This window comes from Rhinichthys klamathensis, unplaced genomic scaffold (genome assembly GCF_029890125.1).
Source record: "Rhinichthys klamathensis goyatoka isolate OS25496 unplaced genomic scaffold, OSU_Roscu_1.1 h1tg000123l_1, whole genome shotgun sequence".
In the NCBI taxonomy this organism is placed as follows: Eukaryota; Metazoa; Chordata; class Actinopteri; order Cypriniformes; family Leuciscidae; genus Rhinichthys; species Rhinichthys klamathensis.
This window is the reverse complement of record NW_026606660.1, coordinates 323,623-342,216: the sequence shown is the minus strand read 5'-3', so window position 1 is coordinate 342,216 and position 18,594 is coordinate 323,623. Positions and strand designations below refer to the sequence as shown.

Genomic DNA, 18,594 nt, shown 5'->3' with positions numbered 1-18,594 from the left:
GCTTGCTTATAGGTAAGATTATCAGTGAATAACAACTTAAATTTATTTTGTGTCCTTTTTGAATCAGGGTTACTAACTAAAAATAATAAAACCAGTACCGGTAATTGAAATAAAATATAAATATTAGTAGAAAACATAATCTAAACGAAAATTAGAAATGTTTCCATGGCAATGAGCTGAAATATGTTTAAGTTGAAGCACTAAACTGGAGAAGGAAAAAAGAAACCTAAATAGCAATAAAAAAAATAAATAAAAAAAACTATTTCATTGTACAGTAAATGTGTGGAAAAGAACCACATGCTAGAACATTAATATAAATGTCTCCTTTTGAGTTCTACTGAGGTTTTGAATTACTTGTTGAGGATAAGTAAATAGGGTTTTTGCACTGGGTAGTTATAGGAACTAAGAAGTGATGTAAGCCGTCACAAACGTCCTGCTGCTCTGGTTGTCGTGCGGGACTTTTATTTTGACGGTGTGGCAGATTTTTACTTTGTTGGCACTGAGAACCATAGCGAGAACGCCAATGCCTGAGCACACAGCGCTCCCATTCTCCGTCTTCATTAGTTTATTATCTGTTTAACAGTCCTATATAATACTTTAATAGATAGAACTGTTAAACAAAGAAAGTAAACTATATACAAATAAGAATTATTTGTCATGTTGCTAGCTGAGCAGAAATACATAATCATGTTTCGCTTGGTCCCTTCAAAGTCGCATTGGGTTTCCTGCTTAGTGCAAAGGTTGAGAAGTGCCACTGTAAAAAAATATATATATTGTTGGTATAACAGTTACCTTAATACCTTAAAATTTTGAGTTAATTAAAATAAAAACATTTAGTTAATACAACAAATAAGATTGGTTTAATAGATAGAAACTCAAAGTATTATGTTATCTGAATCCGTTGATTTGACAAAAGATAAAAAGTGATAAATCATGAAAATTATTTTTTACAGTGTGACTTCGGTCCATCTATTGCTGTTTTCTTTATCCGTGGAGTGCATATATAGGCTATAAACTGTCTATAAACTGTGTTTGCTCAGCTTTTTAAAAATGGCAGATGTTTCGCATGCGTTCGGCCATCAACGCACACTTACATCACTGGTAGCTCCTATAGTGCTGGGTTAGATTCTGATTTAGTCCCCCCAAAAAGCGTTCCTAGGACTAAAATCATTCCCAGTTCCTGCGGCACGAACCTACCAAAAAGCAGCTACTTCCTCCAATAGTTATAGAAACTAAAGAGTTCCTCCGGTGAGAAAGCCCCTAATGATGACAGGGAACTATCCCGGTAAAACAGCAGAAGCTCTGATCTGTCTTGTCTGTGAGTTTGGGGTCCGCAAGGGTGCAGTACATCAGAAAGGACCCTCGTTTCCCCTGTCATTGACTTCTGTTCTGTTTTATCTCAGTGGTAGCTGCTGCTTTTGCCCGTTTTCCTTCCAGTGCTTTTTGGCTTCATTTGCCCCTCTAATGAAGATTTAGAGGCTCTAGGATCTCTAAAAGAAGAGAAAGAGAGAACGCGTTACAGAAGGAAGGGGGAAAGCATTTTTAATGTCTGTGAAAACAGAAGAGATACTAAACTCAAGCTGAGAAAATGAACACAAATGAAAAACAGAAACAGACAAACAGCATCCCATCTAAGGCACATATCCACACCATGGGCAAAAAGTGCCAACAAATTGTGTTCTCCTCAAATCCAAAGGTAGAAAAGTGTCAAAATTGCATGCATGTAACCAGCAAATTGCACAATGTCAAATTCAGAATCCACAATGGGAATTTGGTCTTATTTATATCACCTGATTGTGGATATCATCTGATGGACGAGCGCAGAAGTCGTCAACTTACTATACAATAAGTATAGTAAGGGTAGACATGATATTGAATATAAGGCTGATAAAAAAAACGAGTCTGTGATGGATAGACTTTAGGGTGATTACTAATAATTAAACTATTAATCCAGTGTTTCCTCTAGGAAATTATGGATGATTTCCCATTGACCACGCCCACTCACACACAGGACACTTTCTGAGGAATTAAAAAATTAAAACAACCAACCAAAGATTTAATCTGCCACAGTAAGAGAAGGCTATATTCATAATCTATGGCAAAAATTATATTACAAATTAGGTTAGAGGATAATACAGCAAGATAAGATAACAATAATTGCACTTAATATGTTGCACAATAATTTGATAAAATCTAAACACTTAGTGAAAAAACACATTGAGTGGGGAACAAATAAATTGTAAAATGTTCCACCTTGCTTTTTGTATTGTTAAAAAAAGCATTGATAAAGACAAGTAAATATATATATATATATTTTATATATATATTATATATATATTTTTTTTTTTTAACAATACAAAAAGCAAAGTGGAACATTTTACAATTTATTTGTATATATACACTCACCTAAAGGATTATTAGGAACACCATACTAATACTGTGTTTGACCCCCTTTTGCCTTCAGAACTGCCTTAATTCTACGTGGCATTGATTCAACAAGATGCTGAAAGCATTCTTTAGAAATGTTGGCCCATATTGATAGGATAGCATCTTGCAGTTGATGGAGATTTGTGGGATGCACATCCAGGGCACGAAGCTCCCGTTCCACCACATCCCAAAGATGCTCTATTGGGTTAAGATCTGCTGACTGTGGGGGCCATTTTAGTACAGTGAACTCATTGTCATGTTCAAGAAACCAATTTGAAATGATTCAAGCTTTGTGACATGGTGCATTATCCTGCTGGAAGTAGCCATCAGAGGATGGGTACATGGTGGCCATAAAGGGATGGACATGGTCAGAAACAATGCTCAGGTAGGCCGTGGCATTTAAACGATGCCCAATTGGCACTAAGGGGCCTAAAGTGTGCCAAGAAAACATCCCCCACACCATTACACCACCACCACCAGCCTGCACAGTGGTAACAAGGCATGATGGATCCATGTTCTCATTCTGTTTACGCCAAATTCTGACTCTACCATCTGAATGTCTCAACAGAAATCGAGACTCATCAGACCAGGCAACATTTTTCCAGTCTTCAACTGTCCAATTTTGGTAAGCTCTTGCAAATTGTAGCCTCTTTTTCCTATTTGTAGTGGAGATGAGTGGTACCCGGTGGGGTCTTCTGCTGTTGTAGCCCATCCGCCTCAAGGTTGTGCGTGTTGTGGCTTCACAAATGCTTTGCTGCATACCTCGGTTGTAACGAGTGGTTATTTCAGTCAAAGTTGCTCTTCTATCAGCTTGAATCAGTCGGCCCATTCTCCTCTGACCTCTAGCATCAACAAGGCATTTTCGCCCACAGGACTGCCGCATACTGGATGTTTTTCCCTTTTCACACCATTCTTTATAATCCCTAGAAATGGTTGTGCGTGAAAATCCCAGTAACTGAGCAGATTGTGAAATACTCAGACCGGCCCGTCTGGCACCAACGACCATGCCACGCTCAAAATTGCTTAAATCACCTTTCTTTCCCATTCTGACATTCAGTTTGGAGTTCAGGAGATTGTCTTGACCAGGACCACACCCCTAAATGCATTGAAGCAACTGCCATGTGATTGGTTGATTAAATAATTGCATTAATGAGAAATTGAACAGGTGTTCCTAATAATCCTTTAGGTGAGTGTATATAGACACATATATACTATATTGCCAAAAGAATTTGGACACCCCTCCAAATCATTGAATTCAAGTGTTCAGATCACTTCCATGGCCACAGTTGTATAAAATAACGCAGCTAGGCATGCAGACGCTTCTACAAACATTTGTGAAAGGATGGGTCGCCCTCAGGAACTCAGTGAATTCAAGCACGGGACCGTGATAGGTTGCCACCTGTGCAATAAGTCCATTCGTGAAATGTCCTCACTACTAAATATTCCACGGTCAACTGTTAGTGGTATTATAACACAGTGGAAGCAATTGGGAACAACAGCAACTCAGCCACGAAGTGGTGGGCCACGTAAAATCACAGAGCAGGGTCAGCGCATGCAGAGGCTCACAGTGCGCAGAAGTCGCCAACTTTGCAGATTCAATAGCTACAGACCTCCAAACTTCGTGTGGCCTTCAGATTGGCTCAAGAACAGAGCGTTGAACGCTTCATGGAATGGGTTTCCATGGCCGAGCAGCCGCATATCCAAGCCTTACCTCACCAAGTGCAATGCAAAGCATCGGTTGCAGTGGTGTAAAGCGTGCCGCCACTGGACTATAGAGCGGTGGAGAAGTGTTCTCTGGAGTGATGAATCACGCTTCTCTGTCTGGCGATCCAAAGGACGAGTCTGGGTTTGGCGGTTGCCAGGAGAACGGTACTTGCCTGACTGCATTGTGCCAAGTGTAAAGTTGGTGGAGGGGGGATTATGGTGTGGGGTTGTTTTTCAGGGGTTGGGCTCGACCCCTTAGTTCCAGTGAAAGGAACTCTTAATGCTTCAGCATACCCAGACATTTTGGACAATTTCATGCTCCCAACTTTGTGGGAATGGTTTGGAGATGTTCCTGTTCCAACATGACTGGGCACCATTGCACAAATCAAGGTCCATAAAGGCATGGATGAGCAGGTTTGGTGTGGAGGAACTTGACTGTCCTGACCTCAACCCGATAGAACAGCTTTGGGATAAATTAGAGCGGAGACTGGGAGCCAGGCCTTCACGTCCAACATCAGTGCCTGACCGCACTAATGCACTTTCAGAAGAATGGTCCCATAAACACACTACTAAACCTCGTGGAAAGCCTTCCCAGTAGAGTTGAAGCTGTTATAGGTGCAAATGGTGGGCCAACTTAAACCCTACGGATTAAGAATGGGATGTCATTAAAGTTCATGTGCATGTAAAGGCAATATAGTGTGTGTATATGTGTATATATATATATATATATATATATATATATATATATATACAGTATATACTGTATATATATATATATATATATATATATATATATATATATACATACATACTGTATATACACTCACCGGCCACTTTATTAGGTACCCCATGCTAGTAACGGGTTGGACCCCCTTTTGCCTTCAGAACTGCCTCAATTCTTCGTGGCATAGATTCAACAAGGTGCTGGAAGCATTCCTCAGGGAGCTTGGTCCATATTGACATGATGGCATCACACAGTTGCCGCAGATTTGTCGGCTGCACATCCATGATGCGAATCTCCCGTTCCACCACATCCCAAAGATGCTCTATTGGGTTGAGATCTGGTGACTGTGGAGGCCATTTTAGTACAGTGAACTCATTGTCATGTTCAAGAAACCAATTTGAAATGATTAGAGCTTTGTGACATGGTGGAAGTAGCCATCAGAGGATGGGTACATGGTGGCCATAAAGGGATGGACATGGTCAGAAACAATGCTCAGGTAGGCCGTGGCATTTAAACGATGCCCAATTGGCACTAAGGGGCCTAAAGTGTGCCAGGAAAACATCCCCCACACCATTACACCACCACCACCAGCCTGCACAGTGGTAACAAGGCATGATGGTTCCATGTTCTCATTCTGTTTACGCCAAATTCTGACTCTAACATCTGAATGTCTCAACAGAAATCGAGACTCATCAGACCAGGCAACATTTTTCCAGTCTTCAACTGTTCAATTTTGGTGAGCTCTTGCAAATTGTAGCCTCTTTTTCCTATTTGTAGTGGAGATGAGTGGTACCCGGTGGAGTCTTCTGCTGTTGTAGCCCATCCGCCTCAAGGTTGTGCGTGTTGTGGCTTCACAAATGCTTTGCTGCATACCTCGGTTGTAACGAGTGGTTATTTCAGTCACTGTTGCCCTTCTATCAGCTCGAACCAGTCTGGCCATTCTCCTCTGACCTCTGGCATCAACAAGGCATTTCCGCCCACAGAACTGCCGCTCACTGGATGTTTTTTCTTTTTTCGGACCATTCTCTGTAAACCCTAGAGATGGTTGTGCGTGAAAATCCCAGTAGATTAGCAGTTTCTGAAATACTCAGACCAGCCCTTCTGGCACCAACAATCATGCCACGTTCAAAGTCACTCAAATCACCTTTCTTCCCCATACTGATGCTCGGTTTGAACTGCAGGAGATTGTCTTGACCATGTCTACATGCCTAAATGCACTGAGTTGCCGCCATGTGATTGGCTGCTTAGAAATTAAGAGTTAACGAGCAGTTGGACAGGTGTACCTAATAAAGTGGCCGGTGAGTGTATATATATATATATATATATATATATACTGTATATATAAATATATATATTCTATAAAATCAAAAGACATTTCTTTTAAACGCAGCTTTTTAATGAGGAAGCAACATATGATAGATAGGACAGAACAAGATAGGCTGTTAATAACCTTTTATTGTGCAAAAGTATTATGATATGAAAACTGCGCAGAATGCGCTTGAAGCAACATGGAGTCAGCAAGCAGCACTTCGCATTGATAAATTCAAAGCAAAAAGGGAAGAGATATTGATGCATAGTGTATTATATTGTATTATATAGACACTAGGTAGAAAGATGACATGATTTAGAAACAGCAATTAACAAAATAAAGTAATTTAGTGCAAAACCGCAGACTTTAATCTACAAATACAGTATAATAATGGGAACATTGATCTTGAAATGAGTTTCATCGTGTTGACTGTAATACCCGAACGCGACGCACTGTTTGAATGCTAAATGGAGAATGACTGAGGAGAGATGAGTTGCCATTAACTTTAACTTAATGACTTAAATATTCATTAGTACCTCACATTAAGCTATCAAATAACTTCAGAAGTCTTGGAATATAGTGCACGTAGTTGCACGCAATAACAGTAAATTATGCATAATTTCAAGTTACCGTAATAACCCTAAATCAAACCCTATTTCCGAATCGTAACTATAATAGGTACATGTAGTTATACAATTATATTCAGTACTTATCTGAGTAAGTACAATGTAACTACATTACCTTAAAATAAAATAAGTGTAACCGATTAACCTAAGGATTAATTGTTAAAGTCCCCATGTAGTCAATCATTTTATCCCTTAAAACTCATCTTTAAACACCAAAATTACATATGATTTTTTTTTCCTTTAAAAACATTCTTCATGCCTTAAAATATCTTGAATGTAAGTCGACACCCTTGCCTCATTTAGTATACTCGGTTCTATGAATATGCAAATGAGCCCCGCCTCCACTCACTCACTCACTCGACGTCAGACGTCAGAAACACCAGCGATTTCAAACCGTGTTTTTGAGACTGTCTTTGGTTCACTGCAGTTTAAGGAGAAAATACTCAGGACAAATACGGACAAATACAAACACAGAAAATGTTTCGTATTTATGTATTTTTGTTCTTATTTTATTACTGACTCTTCACTTGTCTTTTATATTGTTTCAGAACTTTTTATTTGTCAGGCTAGTAGTTTTTGCTGTGGTATCAAAATTAGGTTAGAGAATAGTGAAATTTCAATGGTCTACAAATATGGTGTCATAATAAGCTATTTAATAGAATACAATGTTGATTCTAAAACAATGAGTCAAAAACAATAATAGTGAAAAGTAGGGCCAGTCAAGTCAAGTCATCTTTATTTATATAGCGCTTTTTACAATACAGATTGTTTCAAAGCATCTTCACAGTGATAACATGAAAATAAATACAAGAAGTTTGTTTCTAGAATAAAATTGCGTCATTGTCCACCTGAAGTAAGGCAGATCAAAAATATTGTTGAATAATTAAATGTACCCAACTAAGCAAGCCAAAAAAGGCCAGTGAAAAGTATAGCAGGGCAAGTAAAAATTTAACCATTGGCCCGACTGAGATATAGGCCGGATATTGACTGATATTGTCTTAACAAACGGATCACAATTTCATCCATGCAAAATAACACTGCAGACACTGAAGATCAGATCTGAAAAACAAATCGGATATATGTGCAAAGTGATCAAATCCACTGCAGGGAAATGTGCCTGCCACCCAAAAAACTAATCTACAGTACGCCATATGTGAGGAAAACCAAGCCTAATTTGTCTGTCCCTAGTTTGTATTGCAGTCAATTATTTATTTTTTGCAACATATGCAAGTTTTGAAACGAAAGTCTTGCTGAAACTAATGCCAGTGTCATGTAAAGCGAGTGCTCACAGTGACCTTGTCGTCTCTCTCGCGCCTCCTCCTGAGCGAGCAGCTGTTTGTTTAATGTCTTCATCTTCTCTCTCGGCCCACAGAGCACTAAGAACTGGAGGGCGTCCGTGGATCTGACGGGACGACTGCTGACGGCTCACGGCCAGGGCTACGGCAAGAGCGGCCAGCCCACCGGACACACCACTGACTCCTTACAGGTGAGCACAACCTGTGCGCTCTACAGGGCTGCGGCCCAGCGCTTAAAGGGACGGTTCACCCAAAAATGAACATCACCCCATGATTTACTCGCCCTCAAGCCATCCTAGGTGTGTAAGACTTTCTTCTTTCAGCCAAACAATCCTGGCTCTTTCAAGCTTTATAATGGGAGTGAATGGTACCTTACATTTTGAAGCTCTAAAAAGCACATCCATCCATCATAAAAGTGCTCCATACGACTCCAGAGGGTTAAAGGGTTAGTTCACCCAAAAATGAAAATTATGTCATTAACCCATTTGTGCCGGATGCTGCGTGCCGAAACATTATATCTACCGCCGGTTACTGCGTTGCGCAACTCTGAACCTCCTGCCGGCTGCTGCGTGGCGCAGCGTTTTGTATTCGTCATCCTTTTCATGACGCTGGCAGCATAGAACGCACTGTCATTGGTTCAAATACACATGAGGTGGGTCTTGTTGATTTTTTAAAGACCACGTGACCACCCAAATGTACTGTAGTTCGCTAAAAATCACGTCAATCAATCAGCTATACACGTGCATTTGTTTGGGATTTTTTTTGGAGACGCGAGCGAGAAAATGGCAACGACAGAGGCGTGTGCAAAGGCAAGAATACTGAAGGCAAGACACAGCCCGACAAATTAAGCGTCTGGGACTTACTTTCACTTTGATTTGCGATAGTTTGCGGCGCGTTGGCTTGATGAATAGATGCTCAGCTGCTCATCTGAGGTGATGCGTCGTGTCGCAGTAGCGTCGTCATATCTGACTATAACATGACATATAGCCTATAACACGCTCTCACACGTTTATCTTTTAGCATTTTTGGGAGGAGTAAAATTTACTTATGTGGTTTCAACAACCAGATGCATTTACACTTGTCCAGTTTCGTCTGGAATGCGGCCCAGACCTCCTCCTGAAGTGGTTTGAGCGATCGGATTCAAATCCGTCTCGGAGGGCATTTACACCTGGTCTTTTCACGATCGGATAGCTATACGATCACAGAAAACGCGTGAAGTGGCCAGGTGTAAACAGCCCCACACACACCGCACGCGCCGAAAAGACGCGCGGTCACCAACTCGAAGTGGAACCCTGTCTCCAAAACGGAGATGAAGACATTTGTCGGGCTGTGTCTTGCCTTCGGTATTTTGAAGCTGCTTTATTCAGCATTGTATTGTCTTCCGGTTCTGTTGTGGATCCGCGTTCAGTGCCGCTGCTGACGTAAGACGCTGCTGACGTGTGTCTGGTGCGCCCGAGCTTCGTTTTTTATGATTTCCACACAGAGGAAGACTTGCATTTTTTTGCCCAGCCATATTTATTTGAACCCGAATACACACTCACCAGACACACGTCAGCAGCGTCTTACGTCAGCAGCGTCACTGAACGCGGATCCACAACAGAACCGGAAGACAATACAATGCTGAATAAAGTCCTAGTTTTTGGTATTTTTGGACCAAAATGTATTTTCGATGCTTCAAAACATTCTAACTAACCCACTGATGTCACATGGACCACTTTGATGATGTCTTTATCTCCTTTCTGGACAAGGACAGTATACCGGACATATATTTTCAATGGAGGGACAGAAAGCTCTCGGACTAAATCTAAAATATCTTAAACTGTGTTCTGAAGATGAACTGAGGTCTTACGGGCTTGGAACGACATGAGGGCGAGTCATTAATGACATCATTTTTATTTTTGGGTGAACTAACCCTTTAAAGGAGCTGTATGTAAGATTGTGGCCAAAACTGGTACTGCAATCACTTTCAAATTACTGTAGAGTGGTGTATCCCCTCCCCCTCCCCCCTGACTCAAGGTTGCCAGATAGGCTGCAGGATCCAGCAGGAACGTGACGAGCTGCAGCTGTGGTAACTAGAGAAGAGCTGGCAACCCGGATGCCGCAACACTACTGACTTCGTGATTGGTAGATAGGTGGAGGGTGGAGCATCAGACCAAAACACAACATGACAACATCAACATCAGTTGAGGGCTGCAACTGCACTTTTTAAATGACAATATCCTGGCCGGACTACTGTTGTCAGTGATATAAGTATTTGAAATGTACATGATTTCTTAATGTCTAGTGATATATCAGGGCCATTTTATGATTAATTGAAATACATTTCTTACATACAGCTCCTTTAACCCTCTGGGGACCAGAGTGTTTTTGGGGCCCTTGGGATGTTTTGACATGCACTGACATTTGTGCTTTTTTCAGTTATTTATAAACATGTTAATGGCAAAGGTGTAAATTCACTCTATATAGCACAAACTTGGCTACCATGATGAGTGAGCAACATGTATGTACATGTTTGTATTTTTAATAGAATAATGTTTATGCGTGGTTATTGAAAAAAATAAAAATGAAAGTTGCTGAAATAAGACCACAAAACACATATTGATTATTTCTTCACAAGACTTTTGAAAATTGTATCACATAGCCTAGAATATTTGCTCCAAAACTATGTGAGAATCATCCTGACTACTCATTCAGATAAGTCAATAAAGTCTTTTACATTTTTAATGACGTGTTTTGTTTGAGAAAGCTTTATGCGAGGAGGCGTGGTCTCTCATTAATATGTGTGGAATTTCACACCTGAGAAAGACAAAGACCCTCCCCATAATGGCCCTATTAGGTGCTATCAGGCCATATCATTACAGGAGCCTTGCACAAAGAATGAGGAGATTTAAAAAAGAATGGCTTTTAGATTGTTTGGATTTATATAAGGAAAATACAGGGTGCATAAGTCTGGACACTTCTATCACACACCCTTCACCGTATAGACATGGTTTTATTTCAGTTCAAAGTTCAAAGTTAGAGTTGGAAACATCTTGAAAAGAAAATTGTCTTTCTCCATAAATGTCTTAGTTTGATCATACATATTTCAAAGTTGAGGATTCATTATTTTGATAGCTTGAACAAACACTAAAACATCTTAGTTGATTAGTTTATTGACAAAACATACTATATATTTAACATATGAGCAGAAACTCCTAAAAAAAGCTTATTTGATGTCTATTTTAGAGTAAAAACTTTATCCAAAACGAGTCAACGAAATGTTATTTAGTCTGTAACAGTGCGTATCTGTGCGTTCATTCATTCATTCATTCACACACACACACACACACACACACACACACACACACACATGTTGGTGCAACAGCATTATGAGGACTCTCCATAGGCATAATGGTTTTTATACCGTAAAAACTATATATTCTATCCCCCTACACTGCCCCTATCCCTAAACCTACCCATCACAGGAGACATGCAGCATTTTTAATTTTTTAATAAAACATTGTTTTTTATGTTTTTTAAGCCATTTGATTTATGAGGACTTTTGAAATGTCCTCATAAACCACCCATAAGTTGTAATACCAGTGTAATACACATGTCATTATACAAATTTGTGTCCTCATAAATCACATAAACCAACTCACACACACACACACACACACACACACACAAACATGATTCACATTTAACAGTACGCTATTTTTCCGTTTACAGACACTACGTTATTCTATATCGCGATTAGAACAAAGCACTTGCAAAAAACACTTACTTCTCAGCTGAATCTGTTCATCCTCGCAGTGAAAATAAACCCAGTGGTAAATGTCCCAGGATTGTTCCTCATATAGCCGCGCAAGACGACAGTAGATTAATCTGACTAAAAAATAATGTGTGTTTTCAGAGTTTATGGGCGTTAACGCGTCTCAATGTGTTGCTTCACATTTGCGTTTGAATAGCGCGTGCTCTCCGTGGGCGTGTCACATTACCAGGGATAATCAGCTGAGAGAACGATAATGAGACGGGCTGACACGTCTCTCTTTTTATATAGATAACATAAACGGAGAATATTAATTTTAGTTTTGAATCGGATCATTTAAAAGTACAAACTCAAACGATTTAAAAGATATATTGCTTATGGCTGGGTGAATAGTATAAGCTGAGTTGTGTTGAAGATTAGAGACGTGCTCCAGAAAAAAAGTTCACGGTGACTGAGAGGCAGAACGCACACCCTGTTTATTTTCTTTATTTTACAAAAGCACAATATTTTATTTCGATTGTATGTGGGCACATAAAAAAGTAGACATTTAACAGATTATTTTCTCATATTTCTTAACTCTATATGAACAGAAATGATGGTAGTACTTTAAGTCTATTTTTCTGCTATGTGGAAAAAAAACGAGCAAAACGCGCCCGCGCGTTTCTGGTCCCCAGAGGGTTAATAATGGCCTTCTGAAGTGACGCCATGTGTTTTTGTATGAAAAATAAACATATTTATAACTTTATAAACTATAATCAATGACTTCCGCGGCCATACACTAGTCTAGTTCTGGTGACCTCTGACCCGATGCATGACGTATTGATAAACGCGGAAGCACAGAAGATTTCACGTAGTGAAACTACGCAAAGCTTCTGTGTTGCACGTCACACATCACACACATGACCAGCGTCGGCCAATAGTGAGCCTGCGTTTGACTTACAACACAGAAGCGCTGCGCTGTTACACTACGTGAAATCTCGAGGCCCACAGAGAAGGAAATGGATAGTTGAATAAAGTCGTTATTTTCGTTTGTTTTTTGCGCACAAAAAGTATTCTCGTCGCTTGATAAACTTAAGGTTGAGCCACTGTAGTCACTCGGACTATTTTAACAATGTCTTTCATAACTTTTGGGCCGGCCAGTTTCGATCCCTTAAGAGGCCTATGGAGGAGAGATCCAGCTCTCAGATTTAATCAAAAATATCTTAATTTGTGTTCTGAAGATGAACGAAAGTCTTACGGGGTGGAACAACATTAGGGAGAGTAATTACTGACAGAGTTTTAATTTTGGGGTGAACTAACCCTTTAAAATGCAAGCACTTCAATGCATTTTTTTTCAATGTTTCAAAGACATTTGTCATTAATTTACTTCCATTAAAAAGTTATTATTATAATGTTATTTTTATCAAAACTGCCTTATGAGCAATTTAGACATTTACAAATGACTTAAATATTATAGTAATATACCAACTGACAGTGTACCCTGGTATAGTTTACAGCATTTTCTTTGCGAAAAATTGACATGTAATGTACTTACATGGGGGTGGTGATGGCGCAGTGGATAAGACACATGCCTTTGGTGTGAGAGACCTGGGTTCGAATCCACTGTGAGACACCAATGTGTCCCTGAGCAAGACACTTAACCCCTAGTTGCTCCAGAGGCGTGCGACCTCTGAAATATAGCAATTGTAAGTCGCTTTGGATAAAAGCGTCAGCTAAATGAATAAATGTAAATGTAAATGTACTTGATATATAATTGGATTTCGAATCAAGATCAGAATTTAAATGAATAGCAAGCTTGTGATGAAATTGTTGTGGATACCCAGCCCTAGAGCCTTGTTCAGTTCCCCACACTGATAAACATGTGAAGCAGCAGAGCTGTCAGCGTTTGAGCTGGCGTCCGACTCCCACTCAGTCCACAGTAACCCGCTGACGGGCCCGTGGCTCGTGTCAAAGCCCCCGCTCGCTTTGATGTCCACACTGATCTCCACACGCACTTCTGCAGAGAAGAGCTCGTCTGGAATCTTCATCACAAAGCATTGCACAACTCACTTACAGAAAGAGCTAAATGTTGCATAATTTTGTTGAAGCAGACACCTCTTTTGTCTCTACAGCTGTGGTTTGTGCGTCTTGCTCTTCTGGTGAAGCTCAACCTTTTCCAGAACGCTGAACTGGAGTTTGAGCCCTTTGGGGATCTTGACCATCCAAACCTCTACTACGAATATTACCCGACGGTTTACCCTGGAAGACGAGGTAAAAGTTGTTCAACTGTATTTAAGGTGCAAGGCGATATTAAGATATTCTGGAACAGCTTCCCATACACTACACAAGTTTGGAGTCAGTTAGTTTTTATTATTTTAAATAATTTAATACTCTTATTGAGCAAGGACACATTAAATTTAGAGTTTCCGCTAGAAAAAAAATGGTGCCGGTCAAAGTGACCGGCAGAGTTTTCATTTTACGGACATTTTGATGATATGCCGGTCAAATATCGCCTCTTAATTAGTCAAGTTGAGGAAAACTGGAGGCAGGCTATGTAACTTAAAAAATGACATAATCAGGCCGTATAGAATGCAACATGTTTATTAGCCTAACTTTCAAATAGACGGAAAAAAAAAACATGATCGTCCGATTGGCGTCAATCAACGCCAATTGTTTTTACTATGGTTTCACATTCATAGTTCAACAAACCAATCCCCCTTCCCCACATAACATATCTGAATAGTAGCCTATTGTTTTTACTCAAGCAAACTTAATTATACACTCTCAGTATGTCTCATTTAGCTGGTAACATTTAAATTGGCCACCGTGAAATGACTCCTTGTCAAATGAACTGGAACAAACAAATGACTAGGCCTATAACATTGTCTCGCGTCATTTTAGGCAACTTTTTACGCTGTTTTGCAGCGCTGAATTGTGCAGTTGCCGAGTTAAAATCAAAACTTTCCAGTGTCTCTCCACAACTTGCAATGCGCATAAGCCGCGTAAGGGCCTGTTCACATATCACGTCTTTTGCGCGCTCAAGTTCGTTATTTCAAATGCGCGCTTATAATGGAAGCGAAGCGGTCACGGTGCAACGCGCTCGTTTTTCCAAGCGTGTCCGCGCCGCATCGAGATAAAAACATCTCGGTGGGAATTGAGGTAGGGCTTATATTTAACGAAAATCTTATTTAACGAAAAAAAAAAGCCGTTTTTTTTAAAGCTTCGTTCAAACGGATTCAGTGTTTTCTTTTTGTCATCTTAATTTGTTAATTATTTAAGTTAAAAAAATATATTTAGTGTTGGCCAATTTTATGGGGGTTTTTTTTGTATTATTTTATTCTGTTTTTCTCCTTTGTCACTGTCAGAAATGCAGCAGGTGCGTGAAAATTTGATCTGAATCCAGGTTCTGTTGTTGATCTTTTCTGTTGTTGATCTGTTTGCACTTTGCACGTTAAAATAAACTCTTTGATAAATAAAAAAAATAAATGTTTGAAATGAGCATCCCTAGGCTACTGGATACATTTCGTTGAAATCACATATGAGGACTTCACAGGCTGTGGAGAAATGCAATCCTCCATAGCCACGGAGCGCTGTCATGACAGCGAGGGCATCAAGTCACAGGCTTACGGCATCGATAAGAGGAGCGGTGTCCGCAGACTCAATGCTTGTAAAATGGCAAATAATCCTTCTGATTCAGTGTATTTTTGCTTTATACATTTTAGGCTTATTCTCAAATTCAGATTGTGTTAGGGGGGCGGGATTTTTAGGCCATTTTAATCGGACAATTTGACCGGAGAGATTTAATTTTGTCGGACATTTAATTTTTTTCCCGGCCAATGTCCGCTAATTACCGGACAACGGAAACCCTGATTAAATTGATCAAAAGTGACAGTAAAGACATTTATAATGTTATAAAAAGATTTTTATTTCTGTTTTTATTATACTTATAATTTATTTAAAATCATTTTAGTAAGTGATGACTATCTGTAATCACTGATTGTGTAATTAAAACTCTGACTAAGTCTTATTAGATGGCTGACAATACTCAGGATCATTTTATTATCAATGTTATTTTTATGTTATAATGGTAGTAAAAGTCCTATTATTATTTAATTTATACATTTGCAAGTATGTATTATGTTACAGAATTACCTGTACAATGATGGGGATTTTTTTGTATGCATTTGTCCTTCAGCTGTTCTAGGTTGTTTTTTTTAGGTTTTTTTTTAGTTTTTAGTTCTTAGTTTTTGTAGTTGTCACAGTTGTTCTTTGTTTTGTGTTTGTTCTGTGAGAAAGCAAATGGACAAAAATAAATGTGGGGGGAAAAATAAACACAATTATCTTAAATATTTCACAGTGTTACTGTTTTTACTGTGGTTTCGATCAAATAAATTCAGCCTTGGCGAATAATTCTTTAAAAAAAAAAAACATTTAAAAAATCTTACCGACCCCAAACTTTTGAATGGGACTGTATCTTTCAAATGATTGTGCAAATCCAGGAATTAGTTCCCTCTCAAATGCAATCATAATATCAGCCCATTACCCAACAGAGCTTTATTTCCAGTCATACCAATATATAAAAACCTTTTGCAGTCGGTCAGGTGAAATTTGAAGCTCTTCAGACCCAGGTCTACGTTACAGGATCCATCCCGATATCAAAGAGTGGTGTGATCAAAGCTCGTTTCACCAGCATGGAGTCTGATTCTTCAGTGTATTGACAGAAAAAGAAGCAAGAATGGAAAATGTGGGCTTGTTAGTTTTTGCAGAAGAGAAAGACTATGCATTAGTGTTAATATCCCTAAATGTGTTTCATATGCCTCTGTCTCGGATGGCCTAGGCTCGATGGTGCCGTTCTCCATGCGTGTTTTGCACGCAGAGCTACCTCAGTATTTGCAGAAGCCTCAGGATACTCTGGACCGCCTCCACAGAATAAAGAGCGTCTGTCAGAAGGTGAGCTGAACTTTACACCTCACTGGCTGCACCTGCTCTGAAATTTAATTAGCATAGCTGTAATTGGGGTTGTAAAACTTCTGTTCTTGTCCTTTCACAGATTCTGAGTAACCTGCAGGAGGGTTTAGCTGAGGACGGGAGTATGGTGAACCTCACACAGGACAACAGACTAGGTACAGACCACTGAAATCTCTCCTCTAGACCTAGTGCATGTCAAATACAAACAGAATGAAAAATAACTCATTGTTTACTCATCCTCATTTTCACCACCCTTCAAATTGGTTATTTATAAGCTTCTGTATCTGGTAGGATGCCTATGTTAATTACATCATAGACTTTTAGCAGATATACACTTGTAGGCTTTCTCTTTTTGATGACTCATCTTGCAATCACTGATATAAAAAAATGCATACAATAAAAAGCTCTCTAAATTATACAATCCTTTCCATATGCCTGAACTTCCTTTAAGGAGAGAAAATAGGAAAAAATGTTAACACAAGAAAGAAAACTGCTCTCATTATGTTTTTTTTTTTTTTAAGGGGGGGGGGGCAAATATAGTTGGCAAATACTGTATATATATGGGGCTATGCACCTATTGCAATGGTGGCCGCAGAGCTTGGCTGCTACATACACCATCGGCCTGTACCACCCTGGCCACTGGATACGTCTCAGGGCGGAGAAGACTGGCATCCAGTGTGGCGGATCCACCGCTGATGTTGGTGCGAGCAGCTGGCATCCCAGTGGTCTCAAGTCCGTTGGTCTCAGCGCTCCCCATCCCAGTGGTCTCATGTCCGTTGGACTCAGCGCTCCCCATCCCAGTGGTCTCTAATCTGTTGGTCTCAGCGCTCCACAGCAAGTGGTCTCAAGTCCGTTGGACTCAGCGCTCCCCAGCCCGGTGGTCTTATGTCCGTTGGTCTCAGCGCACCCTAGCCCGGTGGTCTCAAGTCTGTTGGTCTCAGCGCTCCCCAGCCAGTGGTCTCAAGTCAGTTGGTCTCAGCGCTCCCCAGCCAGTGGTCTCAAGTCAGTTGGTCTCAGCGCTCCCCAGCCCAGTGGTCTCAAGTCTGTTGGTCTCAGCGCTCCCCAGCCAGTGGTCTCAAGTCAGTTGGTCTCAGCGCACCCTAGCCCAGTGGTCTCAAGTCTGTTGGTCTCAGCGCTCCCCAGCCAGTGGTCTCAAGTCTGTTGGTCTCAGCGCTCCCCAGCCAGTGGTCTCAAGTCAGTTGGTCTCAGCGCTCCCCAGCCAGTGGTCTCAAGTCAGTTGGTCTCAGCGCTCCCCAGCCCAGTGGTCTCAAGTCAGTTGGTCTCAGCACTCCCCAGCCCAGTGGTCTCAAGTCAGTTGGTCTCAGCGCTCCCCAGCCCAGTGGTCTCAAGTCTGTTGGTCTCAGCGCTCCCCAGCCAGTGGTCTCAAGTCAGTTGGTCTCAGCGCACCCTAGCCCGGTGGTCTCAAGTCTGTTGGTCTCAGCGCTCCCCAGCCCGGTGGTCTCAAGTCTGTTGGTCTCAGCGCTCCCCAGCCAGTGGTCTCAAGTCTGTTGGTCTCAGCGCTCCCCAGCCAGTGGTCTCAAGTCAGTTGGTCTCAGCGCTCCCCAGCCAGTGGTCTCAAGTCAGTTGGTCTCAGCGCTCCCCAGCCCAGTGGTCTCAAGTCAGTTGGTCTCAGCACTCCCCAGCCAGTGGTCTCAAGTCCGTTGGTCTCAGTGCTCCCCAGCCAGTGGTCTCAAGTCCGTTGGTCTCAGCGCTCCTCAGCCAGTGGTCTCAAGTCAGTTGGTCTCAGCGCTCCCCAGCCAGTGGTCTCAAGTCAGTTGGTCTCAGCGCTCCCCAGCCAGTGGTCTCAAGTC

General features: G+C 40.8%; 1 protein-coding gene across 1 annotated transcript in view; it reads left to right on the top strand.

Annotated features, from left to right (window-relative positions):
- The window catches only part of trappc12 (trafficking protein particle complex subunit 12), a 55,055-nt gene that overhangs the window by 20,850 nt on the left and 15,611 nt on the right, over positions 1–18,594 (top strand). The window contains exons 4-7 of the mRNA XM_056255840.1: positions 8,163–8,276; positions 13,948–14,086; positions 16,653–16,765; positions 16,866–16,938. Coding sequence (XP_056111815.1) covers positions 8,163–8,276; positions 13,948–14,086; positions 16,653–16,765; positions 16,866–16,938 — 439 coding nt within the window. The remainder of the gene's footprint in view (positions 1–8,162; positions 8,277–13,947; positions 14,087–16,652; positions 16,766–16,865; positions 16,939–18,594) is intronic.